The sequence below is a fragment of the Rhinoraja longicauda genome, chromosome 5 (genome assembly GCF_053455715.1).
Source record: "Rhinoraja longicauda isolate Sanriku21f chromosome 5, sRhiLon1.1, whole genome shotgun sequence".
Classification (NCBI taxonomy): domain Eukaryota; kingdom Metazoa; phylum Chordata; class Chondrichthyes; order Rajiformes; family Arhynchobatidae; genus Rhinoraja; species Rhinoraja longicauda.
In genome coordinates, this window is record NC_135957.1 from 16,695,643 (window position 1) to 16,710,523 (window position 14,881).

Genomic DNA, 14,881 nt, shown 5'->3' on the forward strand with positions numbered 1-14,881 from the left:
GATTAGACTGGGTGAAATTTGACAAAGCTGTTCAGGAAAGTTTCCTCAAACAAGACAACCCTACAAAGGAGTGGGTAAAGCTTATTGTACTCTTGGGAAATTGGGAAGAGCAAATGACTGAAGTGTCCGTCGGCGAGCCTTTTAGGACCAATGACCACTTTTCTCTTAGCTTTAAAATAGTAATGGATAAAGACAAGGTGGGCCCACAAGATAAAATTCTGTATTGGACCAAGTCCAACTTTGATGGTATTGGACAGGAACTTGCTGACGTTGATTGGAGTAGGTTGTTTATGGGCAAAGGAACGTGCTATCTGGAGAAGATGGGCAGGCTAGGCTTTATTCCTTGGAGCGCAGGAGGGTGAGGGGAGATCTTGTAGAGGTGTGTAAGATCACAAGGGGAACATAGGGTGAATGCAGTCTTTTACCCAAAGTAAGGGCATAAATAACCAGAGGACATAGGTTTAAGGTGAGAGGGAAAAGATTTAATAGGAACCTGAGGGGTAACTTTTTCACACAGAGCGTGGTGGATATATGGAACAAGCTGCCAGAGCAGATAGTTAAGCCAGGTACAATAACAACATTTAACAGACATTTGGACAGGAACATGAATAGGAAAGGTTTAGAAGGATATGGACCAAACCCAGGCAGGTGGGACTAATGTAAAAGGAGCATCTTGGTCGGATGGATAAGTTGGGCTGACGGGCCTGTTTCCGTGCTGTATGAGTCTATGCCTCTCTATGACTCTAAAGTTGATTGTATCTGAAATATCCTGATGGGGACAGTGCTTGAATAGTAGATAGATACAAAATGCTGGAGTAACTCAGCGGGACAGGGAGCATCTCTAGATAGAAGGGAGGGTTTCAGGTCGAGATCCTTCTTCAGACTAGTAACTGCTTAAGTAGACAATAGACAATAGGTGCAGGAGGAGGCCATTCGGCCCTTCGAGGCAGCACCTCCATTCAATGTGATCATGGCTGATCATCCACAATCAGTACCCCGTTCCTGCCCTCTCCCCATACCCCCTGAATCCGCTATCATTAAAAGCTCTATTTAACAACCTCTTGAAAGCATCCAGAGAATTGGCCTCTACTGCCTTCTGAGGCAGAGAATTCCACAGATTTACAACTATCTGAGTGAAAACGTTTTTCCTCGTCTCCGTTCTAAATGGCCTACCCCGTATTGTTAAACTGTGGCCCCTGGTTCTGGACTCCCCCAACATTGGGAACATGTAGAAGGGTAATTAACTTACTTTCAAATTTCAAGTGGCCAATGAACTTGCTATATAGTATTAAACAGTGCATCAATGCTCCTTAATAGATATTACATACATTGATTTACTGTTTTGGCAGATATAAATCTTCAACATGATTCAGTTTCTCCCCAAACACTCACCTGTGAACCAATCGGTCCTTGGAGACCAGGCGGCCCTGGCATTCCTGTATCACCCTGGAAATATAGTACAAAATAAATTCAGTAAATAATCCGGAAATAATTCAGTGATGCTTTTCAGGTTGGTACAATACTAACTGACAGAGAAATATAACAGTTTTATTGTTAGCTTAAGAAGAAAATAAAGAAAAAGAATGGCATACAAGAACACAAGAAAATAGGAGCAGGAGTAGGCCAACCGGCCCCTCGAGCCCGCTCCGCCATTCAATACGATCATGGCTGATCCTACCCCAACCCCCTTCCCACTGTCGCCCTTCTTCCCACCCAAAAGAACCATGTGATCTCCTGGGAGAGGCGAAAAACCGGATAAAAATCCAGGCCAATTTGGGGAAAAAAATCTGGGAAATTCCTCTCCGACCCCAAGCTAGGCGATCGAAACATTTCCAGGAGATAACTCAGGTCTTACTATACGAACCATAGCTCATGTCCACTTCCCTGCCCGCTCCCCGTAACCCCTAATTCCCTTGTCTATTAACAAACAATCTATTTCTGTTTTTAATTTATTTAACGTTCCTGCTTCCACAGCTCCCTGAGGCAGCGAATTCCACAGACTAACCACCCTGAGTGAAGAAGTTTCTCCTCATCTCAGTTTTAAAAGAGCCCCCTCTTATTCTAAGACTATGCCCCCTAGTTCTGGTCTCCCCGATCATCGGAAACATCTTTAGCGCATCCACTCCATCAAGGCCCCTCACGATCTTATACGTTTCAATAAGATCACCTCTCATTCTTCTGAACTCCAATGAGAAAAGTCCCAATCTACTCAACCTTTCCTCATATGTCAACCCCCTCATCCCTGGAATTAACCGTGTAAACCTTCTCTGCACTGCCTCCAGAGCAAGTACATCCTTTCTTAAATATGGACACCAAAACTGCACACAGTATTCCAAATGCGGTCTTACCAATACTGTATACAGCTGCAGCAAAACCTCCCTACTTTTATACTCTATCCCCCTGGCAATAAAGGCTAAGACTCCATTGGCCTTCCTAAACACTTGCTGCACCTGCATACTAACTTTTTGTGATTCCTGTACTAGTACCCCCAGGTCCCTTTGCGTTGTATTACCACGCAGCTCCTCCCCATTTAGAAAATAACTTGCTTTATGATTTTTTTTCTCCAAAATGCATAACTTCACATTTATCAGTATGAAATTTCATCTGCCAAGTCGCTGCCCACTCTCCTAGCTTATCTATATCCTTTTGCAGGCTTTTTCTATCCTCCTCACTCCCTGCTTTACCTCCCATTTTTGTGTCATCTGCGAACTTGGATATATTACACTTGGTCCCCTCCTCCAAGTCATTTATATAAACAGCTGGGGTCCCAGCACCAACCCCTGCGGAACCCCACTAGTCACCGATTGCCATCCCGAGTATGATCCATTTATCCCAACTCTCTGCTTCCTGTTTGAAAGCCAATCTTCTACCCATGCTAATATATTACCCCCAAACCCATGATTTTTTATTTTAAGTAATAGTCTGAGAGATACCTTTTCTCCTGGGGAGCCTTCCAGGCCTGGCAAACCCATCTGACCTACCTCTCCCTGCAAAGAGGATAACTGTTAGTATTTACTTTTACATGACATACCAAGCTCTTACCACAACTGATCACTGTCAGGTTAACTCTACTTGCTTACGGTTGGATTCTAGGATATAATGGGTTAAGGGCCTGTCCCACTTTAGGCGATTTTAAGGCGACTGCCAGCGACAAGGCTGTTGCCGACAGCTCACCGGGTGTCGCGGGCATGATCGTGAGGAGTCTTCCAAGAATCGTAGTGGATCTCAGCGCATCGCTGAAAAATCATCTGGAGTGAAATTTCTCGGCGACAGGTATCGTTGCTTATTGTGGGCGCTGTTGCATGCTGTCCCCAGGTTTGCTAGGTTCTCTTCGATGCATTTAGAAGTACATAATATTAAAATAAGTAAAGTCATTTCAAAATACCATAAAATGCTTGTGTTTAACCAATTTATTTACCGTCAGGACATTTGACAGGTAGATTGGAGGCGACAGTTTGATGGTTAGGTAAGCGTGGGAATTTTTGCGATGTTTATGTCCATCAGCCATTACATTTAAAGTGGGCTCCCAACCCAGATATGCAACCCAGAAACCAGATATGCATCTCCCGTACATTTTCAAAGAATGCCCACACACTTTTCACAAAAATCCACTTAACTACTTTTTAAATTAATTTTTTAATACTGCCATTAGTAAACTGGAAGTAAATCCAGTTTATGCCTTGTTACAGTGATGCTTGGTTTTTAAGTAATCCATACAAGACATAGTTCAAAACTCTCAAGTACTTACCGACTTGTCAGTGATTTCAGCAAAAATTAGGACGCCGGAGAAGCATTGACAGCGTGGAAATTTTGCGATGTTTCCGAAGACGCTCTAATCTCGACCTGACTCGGCATTGTCGTGGTCATTGTCGTCGGGTAAAAGAAAATTTTGGCGATCTGCTACGACTTTGACAGTCGCCGGCAGTCACCTAAAAAATCGTCTAGTGGGACAGGCCCTTTAGGAATTTGTCTTTTATACTGTGCGCTGGGTGTGAGGCAGTAACGTATCTGCTTTAAATAACACATTGTGTTTGCACCCATGCCTTATGGACTTGAATTTCAAACCCAAGTTCAGTATTGCATTATTTTATAAAAGAAGACACAAGTTTACACGTAGACTTTTGGATGTGACTTTAAGCCACATTCCTTTCTTATTATTTAACAGGAAGTTAAAGGAATAGCGGGTTTATTTGTAGAAGAGCAATGATTACTTGTCCAGTGTTCCGCCTCCCGCTGTGATAGTATAGCTACCAACTTGGTAGCTATACACAATAGTCCATTCACTATTTTAACAATTTTGTAAAATGTCATAGGGAAAAATTGACCTTTTGATAGTTTGTCTTCACATTCTGAATCTAATGCAAATATTGAAGGAAATTGTTTACCTTTGAACCGGGATCTCCTTTTAACCCCTGCAAAAGTAAAACACAAATGACCATGTAAAGTTCCATATAACTTTACTTCTAAACCAATACCCCGTGAAAATCATTACACCTTTTTAAACAAAAGGCATGCAGGTAAAATGATGGCACATTTTGGTGTGCTGCTGCCACACCATTCTAGTGAACCGTTTGATCCTTGCTTCCTGTACGGTGTCTGCATGTCCGCCAGGTAACCGCATGTGTTTCCCCTGGTTTCTTCCCACATCCCTCGGATGTGATACTTACAGGGAAATGAGGACAGGAATGAAGTTGATGGGATTAATGAGAGCTAACTATAGACACATGGCCTGAATGGCCCTCTTCAATATTGTGAGGAACCATTAGAGAATAAAATGAAAAAGACCGGTCATATTTATAAACTTCACATTTCCTCATGCAGACTATGAATTATTTAATATAGTTGTAGTGAGAAAAACTGGGCATTTTATGAACAATTAGTTCAGAATGATCTCGAAATTGCACTGGAGCAAAACGAATATGGATTCTATACTTCCTTCACTAATGTTCACATGAGACTGGTTTGTTATAAACCAACACCTCTACAGTATGCATAGTTCCTTGATCATTTGCAGCAATCCAGCAATCCTGAGTTGATATTTACTGATCCGATCTCCAATTTAGACCACTGACTGAGTTTTGCAATATTAGTCAGGGCCACGCAATTTGTACATTTACATTTGTTTCATGCTATTTGTTATGTTATGTATGATGATGAGATAACCAGTAATTCTTAGTGTGAGTTGCTTGCTGCAGGTTCTGTATTGGAACTGTTGTAAACATCAGCATAATGTCTGAGTGAGGGAAAGCTGGTTAAAATCTCCCGTCGTTTTTATATCATCGAACTTGAACAACACTTACGGGTGGACCTGGAGGACCTGGTAATCCTGGAACATCCTGTGAAATAAGTAGGGAAAGTATCAATTGGAGAGCAATATAATAATTATGGTGATTTTCAGGTATTATATTCTCCAGCAAAAACTCAACAATTTCCATGCCATTTACAGAAATGTGAAGAGTTGAGAGTAGTTTAGTACAATGGTAACAACTGAGCAGTGTTGCCTTTTAGAAATCCACCATACCAACTAAATCAAACTGTGATAGACACAAGGTGCTGGAGTAACTCAACGGGCCAGGTAGCATCTCTGGAGAGAAGGAATGGGTGACGTTTTGGATCGAGACCCTTCTTCAGACTTGACCTGAAACATCACCTATTCCTTCTGTCCAGAGATACTGCCTGCCCAGTTGAGTTACTCCAGTATTTTTTGTCTATCTTCGGTTTAAACCAGCATCTGCAGTTCCTTCCTACATAAATCAAACCGTGACCCACTTAGAACTAATTAGTAAATCAATTGGGGAATGATAGAAGAAAATCCCAACTATATTCAAATGGCACAAGCCTAATGAACACACAACGGGAACAGCAAACGAAATAAAAATATCCAAATGATTAAATAAGGTCAAACAAGGTAAAAGCAAGAAAAGCAGACTCTCCAATTGTGATGTGTTGGATGGTGAAGGAAACCACAGGAAACTTCAAACGTTATAAAGAAGACAGAGTGACGCAGAGAGAAAGAAATATAAGCACGGATAAACAAGTCAAACGTAGCAATCAAAAAGCCGTCCAATGCTACATGGGGAAGGAATGACCAAATAAGAATTTAAAGCCCTAATTTATGTAAATAAAATCTCAGTGAAAGAAGAATCAAATACAAAAAGCATGGTAAATGGTTACTTTCTATGAACATTCACCAGAGGTGTTATTGGCATTTTAGAAGACCATATATGTCCATGAATGGAGAACAAATTGATAAACAGTGTGTAGATGGACAAATGCAAGAAGATCAACATACAAAAGTAGGGAAATGTTGTTGAGGAGAACAGCTAATAATCCACAGTATTTAGACATGTCACCATAGCAATATGACCTGGACAAGGCAGAAACAAATCACACTCGATAGGAGCAGATGTACGCTAATGTGAGAACTGTTTTAAAAGTGAGGTGATGCATTTTTAGCAGGAGTGGGTGGAGAATGTTGCACAGTAAAGAAGACAAGGAAATACATGATAAATAGTATGATACTAAGGGATCTTGGACAGCATGTCCACAAATTCCTGAAGGCAGTAGAACTGATATATAAAGAGAGTTTAAGGCAAATGGGAGTTTTACCTTTTAGCTGAGGCATAGATGAGATGATTAGGGAGCCACTGTTAAAACATCAGCTATGTCATAGCTGGAACAGTGTGCATAATTCTGTTCGCCACAGTACAGGAAGAATGTAAGTACACTCAATAGGGTGTAGGGGATCTTTATGAGGATATTGCTGGGGTAGCGTAGTATAATTGAATGAAGAGTCTGGGCTCGGTTGTTTACATTACAAAAGAGGAGATTGAGGGAAAATTTTGTAGATGTGTGTCTATTGGCAGGTTTAGATTTATTAACCAGATGAAAATGGTACAAATGCCGAAACACTGGAAGAAAGGTTGTGAGACATCTCTACTCATCTGTTGATCTAGGTAAAATCTGGGTGAAAATAACTACCGAGGGTTTCAATGAGCAACATTTAAGAAGGTTCAGTCACTGTGGAGCAATGCAAAAGAACAAGCAAAAGGATAAGTTATTTTTCCTATATATATTGAGTGCAAATCTGAAATAAAAATAGAATGTGCTGGAACCACTCTGCAGATTGGGTAGCATCTGTTGTGAGAGAAACAGAGTGGTTTAGAAATACTGCTAGATAAAGAGATTGGGGGAACGGCAATCTTTTGTAAAAGGATGAGGTACAATGCATCAAACAGCTCTCCACATTTGCACTTACTATCACGAAGATAAGTAAAAGTATAAATTTCAAAAATAGCAATCATTACAAATCAAAATTTTCAGTTCTCTGCATGGATAGAGTTAAATGTTTCAAAAGATATCTCAATAGTCTTACCTGTTTCTTAAAAATACTGCTCATTCCATTTCCTTCATAGGTAGCTGTGCTCTGAGGAATGTAAGAACATAATATTAGAGCTAACTCTCATGCTCACTTTAATATGGAATAATTTGATCTTTCACCAGTTACTCCCATTGAGAATGAACTGGTTCATATTTTGAGAACAGCAAATTCTCAACATCTTAGCTGGGGTATTCTTTCACCAAGACACAACAGCATATTTTGTTAACACCAATTTAAAACTGCGCAGCAAACAACAATAAACCAAAACATGCATCTGATAAACTGATTGCAGATTGCAAGGAAGATCATTATCTGTCTACAGCAGAATATACATCAGAATGAAAATTGGGCAGAGTGTTGAGAGATGATCCTCTTCATTTGGTATGAAAGCAAGAGGGCATAGATTTAAGGTGAGAGGAAAGAGTTTAAGGGGATTTGAGGGAGGAATTTTTTTTAAACACAGGGAGTGGTTGATATCTGGAGCTCGCTGCCAGAGGAGGTGGTGGGGTCAGATACAATCACAATGTTGGTAGACATTTAGACAGACATGTAAATAGGCAAGACATAGGTTACAGATCTAGTGCAGACAAATTAGATTAGTGTACATGGGCAAAAAGGTCAACATGGACATGCTGGGCCAAAGGGTCTGTTCCTTTGCTGTACAACTTTGATTTTATGATCGTTTTGCAATTATTTAATTAATCATTGAAAAGGCAACTGACGATTGGCTTGAACCACTTGCAATCAAGAATATTGTGGTCATAAAGAAGTGATTATGAGGAAAGGGTGAAGGAATCATAACAACGGAATGAATTTCTTAAGAACGGCTATCGATAGCAGCTCGTTTTCAAAGAAGTGAGTACAAATGGTTTTAAGAAGCAATTGGAAAGAATTTAAATGAAGTGATGAGTAAATGAGTGGATTAGGACTGGGAGTTCAACACAATCTATGCTGAATTTGAGCATGTAGCATATTTTTGGTCCTCTTAACTTTTACTCAATGGTTTTGTCTTTAAATAAGGATAAGGTTGCTGAATATAAACCACTGTAGGTCATTGGTGACTTACCAGAACTCCAGGTGGTCCAGGTGGTCCTGCGATTCCTGCTGTCCCTTTGTTGCCCTATGATGTATAATCAATATTTCACTTTAAGGACAGATTCTTAATAACACTTTAAAACAATTAATTCTAAATTAAAATGTGAACTTTTATCCTGTGAAGAAAGAAATGAGCAATATAGGACTGACATGTTTGGGGGTTCATTTACCACTGACATTTGAGGGCATTTATATTTCTTTTTTTCATTTATTTTGTTCACTTAGTTTATTATTATTGAGGTACAGTGTTTTTGTTTACAACTTTTTTGTTGCATGCTATCCAGCCAGTGAAAAGACTATACATGATTACAATCAAGCTGTCCACAGACACAGGATAAAGGATATGTGTGAAGTTATATTGTTATGGAGATTGGAATATAGTTCTGTATTTTCAGAACAAGTCTATGTGTTGCTCTGTTTTCATTGCTTGATGCATTTATCCATTCCTAACTGTTTAAATCTTGGTGACACTGTGTTCTCTACCAGTGCTCTTCAAACATTAAGGATGTAGCTGCAGAGGCAAGGTCCAAAACAAGCAAGTTCTCCTTTTTGTGTAGGAAGGAACTGCAGGTGCTGGTTTAAACCGGAGATAGACACAAAAAGCTGGAGTAGCTCAGCGGGACAGGCAGCATCTCTTTCTGTTTTCCTTTCTCCTTTCTGTTGACCGCGGGTAAAACTGACACTATGTGTCTTCAGCCTTAAAATTTGTGACAGGCAAATGAGCATCACAATTTGCAAATATCTTAGACTGAGACTGACCTTAGACTTTCAGGAGCAGAAAAAGAATTGCAGCCTTTGAATCCAAAGGGATTAGATAATATAAAGCACCAGAAGACAGGCAGCATAAACAGAACCAGAACACATGATTTGCATTAGCAATTACATATAATTAAGAACAATTCCATGTCAGCATTACTTCAAAGAGAGAGTGCTGTTTGGGTGGAGTAGACTCTGCATAGAAGCTGCAGAAAATGCTGGTTTGTTCAAATGCAAATTAAATGTTTTGTTAAAATATTTATTTAGAAAAGCAGTTTAAGGACAATACAGCAAATGGCATAACGGTTAGACTACATGAGTAGCCAGGTAACTTTGGCTCTTTCATTCTAAACATGAATCTTGTTGAATTTAATATTGTCACTTGTACCGAGGTACACTGAAATGCTTTTCTGTTGCGTGCAATCGAGTCAGTGATAAGACTATATTTGATTCTAAGCAAGCCGTCCACAGTGAAGAGATGCAAGATGAAGAGAATAGCGTTTAGTCCAAGATAAAGACCAGTAAAGTCCGAATAAAGGTAGTCCGAGGGTCTTCAATGAGGTAGATGGTATGTCGGGACCGCTCTCTAGTTGGTAATACGATGGTTCAGTTGCCAGATAACAGCTGCGGAGAAACTGTTCCTGAATCTGGAGGTGTGCATTTTCAAACTTCTGTACCTCTTGCTTAATGGGAGAGGGCAGAAGAGGGAGTGACCAGGGTGAGACTCATTGTTGATTATGCTGGTGGCCTTGCCGAGGTAGCGTGAAGTGTAGATGGAGTTAATGGAAGGGAGGGTGGTTTGCATGATGGTCTGGGCTATGTCCACAACTGTGCACTTTCCTGCAGGGACGTCAAACCAGTGCAGGACTTTCACAGTGAATGGTAAGGCCCTGAATGGTAAGTGAACAGAGGGACAAAGGAGTACAAATACATAATTCTCTGCAAGTGGCATCACAGGTGGACAGGGTGGTGAAAACAGATTTTGACATGCTGGCAGAAAACAGATTTTGGCGTTCATCAACACTTGGAATGCTGTGTTCACCTTCGGTCACCTATAGGAGAGATGCAATTCAGCTGGAAGTATGCAGAGAAGAATTGCCGGGACGTTGCGGGACTTAAGGGCCTGAGTTAATAGGGAGAGGTGGGGCTTTACTCCTTGAGATGTACAAGATTGAGGCATGATCATACAAAGGTGTCTAAAGTCATGAAAGGCATAGATAATGTACACATTGTGGCGGTCCCGGGTGGTGAGCCACACGTGGTGCAAACCCTCGGCTCGGGGGATGGGGTCACGGAACTTGAAATGGGGAGTAGTGGAAGTTGGTAGTGGAGTTCCAGGGGGAGTTGAACGTTGGGGATTTGGGGAGTTGTATGGTGCTTGAGGAATAGGTATTTTGGATCAGAATAATGGATGCCGCCAGCGCTCGGCCCACCGTTGCCGCCCGCCAGGCCCAACAATACGCAGTTGCACTTAAGCTACCCGTCTTCTGGACCTCGCAGCCCCAGGTGTGGTTCCAGCACGCGGAAGCTCAATTCCACATCCACAGGATTATAGCCGACGACACCTGCTACTTCTATGTCGTTGGTGCGCTCGACCAGGAGACGGCCGGTCGGTTGGTGCATTACCTGCGCGAGCCGGCGGCAGCCAACAAATACGAAGGCCTCAAGGCGCTGCTCCTCCGCATTTTCGGGCTCAGCCACCTGGAGCGAGCGGCACGGATCCATCACATGGGCGGGCTCGGCGACTGTAAGCCATCGGCCATCATGAATGAAATCCTCAAGCTCATGGACAGCCTGCTTTTTGAGTACGCCTTCCTAGAGCTCTTAAGGATAGCGGAGTCAGGGGGGTATGGGGAGAAGGCAGGAACGGGGTACTGATTGAGAATGATCAGCCATGATCATATTGAAGGGTGGTGCTGGCTCGAAGGGCCGAATGGCCTACTCCTTCACATATTGTCTATTAAGAATGCCGCACAGACCTTCCAGCGCCTGATGGACACCATGGGTCAGGAACTCGATTTCCTTTTCATTTACTTGAACGATATCCTCATGGCGAATCGCTCTCGGGAAGAACATTGCGCCCACCTCAGTTTGTTGTGCCAGTTCCTCAGCGAGCATGGTCTCTTCATCAACCCCGACAAATGCCAGTTCGGCCTCCATGCCATCGACTTTCTGGGCCACCGCGCGACGCCATTCGGTGCTGTTCCCCTCCCGGATAGGGTCGAGGCCATTCGCCAGTTTCCGTGGCCTTCCATAGTGCGGGGCCTTCAGGAGTTTGTAGGGATGGTCTCGTTTAATCACCGATTTGTGCCGGCGGCAGCATAGATAATGCGGCCGCTCTTTCAGTTGCTAACTAGTAAGCGGCGGGGCGTGCAGTGCAACGACGACGCAGTGGCTGCTTTTGACGGGGCGAAGGAAGCGTTGGCTCAGGCGACAATGTTGGTGCATCCGTGGGTCGAAGCCCCTACAGCCCTAACGGAGGATGCCTCGAACTCTGCGGTCGGCGGCGTGCTGGAGCAGTCGCTCGACGGTCACTGGCGGCCTCTCGCCTTTTTCAGTCGCCAGCTTAACCCGGCAGAACGGAAGTACAGCGCGTTCGACCGGGAGCTCCTCGCCTTGCACTTGGCAGTACGACACTTCCGCTATTTCTTGGAGGACTAGGACTTTACTGCTTTCACTGACCATGACCGGGCGGCACGGTAGCGCAGCGGTAGAGTTGCTGCTTTACAGCGAATGCAGCGCCGGAGACTCAGGTTCGATCCTGACTACGGGTGCTGCACTGTAAGGAGTTTGTACGTTCTCCCCGTGACCTGCGTGGGTTTTCTCCGAGATCTTCGGTTTCCTCCCACACTCCAAAGACGTACAGGTATGTAGGTTAATTGGCTGGGTAAATGTAAAAATTGTCCCTAGTGGGTGGAGGATAATGTTAATGTACGGGGATCGCTGGGCGGCACGGACTTGGAGGGTCGAAAAGGCCTGTTTCCGGCTGTATATATATGATATGATATGATAAGCCCCTCACCTTTGCATTCACTAAGGTTTCGGATCACAGGTCCGCTCGGCAGCAGCGCCGGCTCGCGGCAATCTCCGAATTCACGACCGACATCCGCCACATTGCAGGCAAATGTAACCTGGTTGCTGGCGCCCTGTCTCGCCCAGCTAATGTGGCCGTCCTCGACGTGGCCCCGGGCATAGATTATTTCGCCTTGGCTGCGGCGCAGCTGGCGGACGAGGAGATACCAGCTACCGAACTGCGGTTTCTGGTTTGGTGGTGGACGACGTGCCGTTGGGTCCCTCCGGTGATACTGTCCTGTGCGACGTTTCCACAGGGCAGCCGCGCGCAGCCCATTGTCCCGGCTGCCTGGCGCGCCGGATTTTTGACGTCATTCATGGGTTGGCCCACCCGTCTATCCGTGCGATGGTGGCTGCACGTTTCATGTGGCATGGGTTATGAAAGCAAGTCAGTCATTGGGCCCGGCCGTGCATTCTGTGCCAAACATCGAAGGTGCAGTGGTACGTCCGGGCACCAGTGCAGGAGTTGGCAGTGCCTCGCTGGCACATTGACCATGTTCATTGGATGTCCTAGGGCCGCTACCTCCATCCCCTAGTGCCTCGCATTTTCTGACGGTGGTGGACCGTATAACGCAGTGGCCGGAGGCCATTCCGCTCGTGGACACTTCTGCCCTGCCGTGTGCTCGCGCCCTCGTGGCCCACTGGATTGCCCGTTTCGAGGGGCCACTGGACATTTCCTTGGACCAGGGTGCCCAGTTCACGTCTGAGCTGTGGTCCGCAATGGCTCGCCTGTTGGGGACACAGCTTCACCACACGACGGTGTATCATCCCCAGTCTAATGGGTTAGTGGAGCGGTTCCACCGCCATCTCAAGGCCGCTTTGATATAGATTGTTGGTGTTGACTGATTGCTGAGACTGATCCACAATTGTACTATTGCTGCATCATTAAAGGACCTTTTTTTGATCTTATTTTGTCTAGCTAATCCTGTATCAGTGTGTGAAATACTATGTTTACAACTCTGAATCATATTGAATACAGTAGCGTTTAGCAATATCTTGGGGACAGATTTGGTATTTAAAGGAGTAACATTTATCAGCAGACATCATTGTACATAGAATTCCGCCATTTGGCAGTCAGATTGTGGTCATGTGTAGCAAGCAACAAGAATGATTGAAGATTTGGTCAATTGAAGACAGACTGTAAATGAGCAAAACATACTTCAATGGCTGGGAGATGACTGCAAAAGAGAAAAACATGCTTTACAAATGCTCTTTCATCTAAACGAAGGCGAATTTCTATTCTTAGAAGATAAATCAGTTTTACAGTTCATTAAGGCCAATTTGCAAACCGAATGTGATGCATTATAAGAGTTTAAGGATAGATTTTTGCAAGTTCCTTGATGGGGAGTTTTGATGGTTAAAACAAGCTTGGAGAAACACATCTCAGTAGTCCTCTCAGAACCTATCCATTCTGATACCTGTTGAACATGCTGAGGTGCTCAGCAATCTCCATGGGGTAAATTTAGGTTTTCAATAAAAGAGAAACATTTATTTCCCCATACCTTTTCTCCCTTGGGTCCAAATGGCCCTGTATGTCCTGGTCTTCCTTTTGAACCCTGTTAATAATGAAAAAACACATTTTATTAGTTCAGTAGTTTCAAATTCTCAGCTTCCCGATCCAGTTGTTTTACATTAACACTCCATTTTGTTTACCTTCAGATCTTATTAATCAAGTATTTTTGTTTAAAATGATAGGCTCGTTTCCCATAAAGTAACAAGCTCATATTAAAGCAACAAACAAAATTTGCACAGTTGCTGATTATTTCTTTCATGTAATTCTTTGGCAAATAATCTTTTCGAAGTGTATTTTCTAAAGTGCCTTGTAACACCCCGAAGAAGAGAGAGAGTGTGAAAGTTAAGGAGTGAGGAAGTGTGTGGGGCAGAACTCCGCATTGATGGCAGGCTAAACTGGAATGAGATCTGATAGTGCAAGATTACTTGCAACCATGGAATCATCTCGGGAACATTTTGATGCACCCAGAGAAGATGGTGCTAGTCCTGAAAGCATATCATAAGTGCAGCTGAATGGCTTCCCTGTGCACAGTAACTTGAAAGGTGTTCCAGCAATGGGTCACTTCCATTCTTTACTTTGGGCAGAGAGGGAGAAAAATAGTGCAGCTCACAGGGAAATATCTTAAGGGAGCAAAAGTACATTTCCATTAATAAGATGTCCAGTCATCACTTACCACAGGTCCCTCAGCTCCTTTGGGTCCAGGGAAGCCCAGTAAACCTGGCAGTGCCTGAGAATCAGAAACAACATATTTTTCTGCTTTAACAGTGAAAACAGTGTTATTTTCAAACAATAACAAGTGATGTAGGAAAATCTGAAAATTATAAGATGAGTAGTTTGTGATGTGCTTAACCAAGGACATTATGTACTAGGAAAACACAATTGGAAAAGAGACCAACAATTAAGCATGTTAAGAGAGGTGATTAATAGATTTTAACTGGTGTGAATGGCACACCAGTTAAATTACATGTCGCTGGCAGCATTATATTTGGTCTCCACTACATATCAGCATGTCAGGAACATGGAGACCCAGGGGGATGATTTCAAATTCTATGAATCCTACAGTA

General features: G+C 43.3%; 1 protein-coding gene across 1 annotated transcript in view; it reads right to left on the reverse strand.

The window, feature by feature from the left end:
• LOC144593884 (uncharacterized) overlaps positions 1-14,881 on the reverse strand; it is a 222,433-nt gene that overhangs the window by 27,807 nt on the left and 179,745 nt on the right. The window contains exons 38-45 of the mRNA XM_078400009.1: positions 14,491-14,544; positions 13,807-13,860; positions 8,448-8,501; positions 7,376-7,426; positions 5,301-5,336; positions 4,386-4,412; positions 2,934-2,987; positions 1,393-1,446 (exon numbers count right to left, since the gene is read on the reverse strand). Of these exons, the coding sequence (XP_078256135.1) occupies positions 1,393-1,446; positions 2,934-2,987; positions 4,386-4,412; positions 5,301-5,336; positions 7,376-7,426; positions 8,448-8,501; positions 13,807-13,860; positions 14,491-14,544 (384 nt within the window). The remainder of the gene's footprint in view (positions 1-1,392; positions 1,447-2,933; positions 2,988-4,385; positions 4,413-5,300; positions 5,337-7,375; positions 7,427-8,447; positions 8,502-13,806; positions 13,861-14,490; positions 14,545-14,881) is intronic.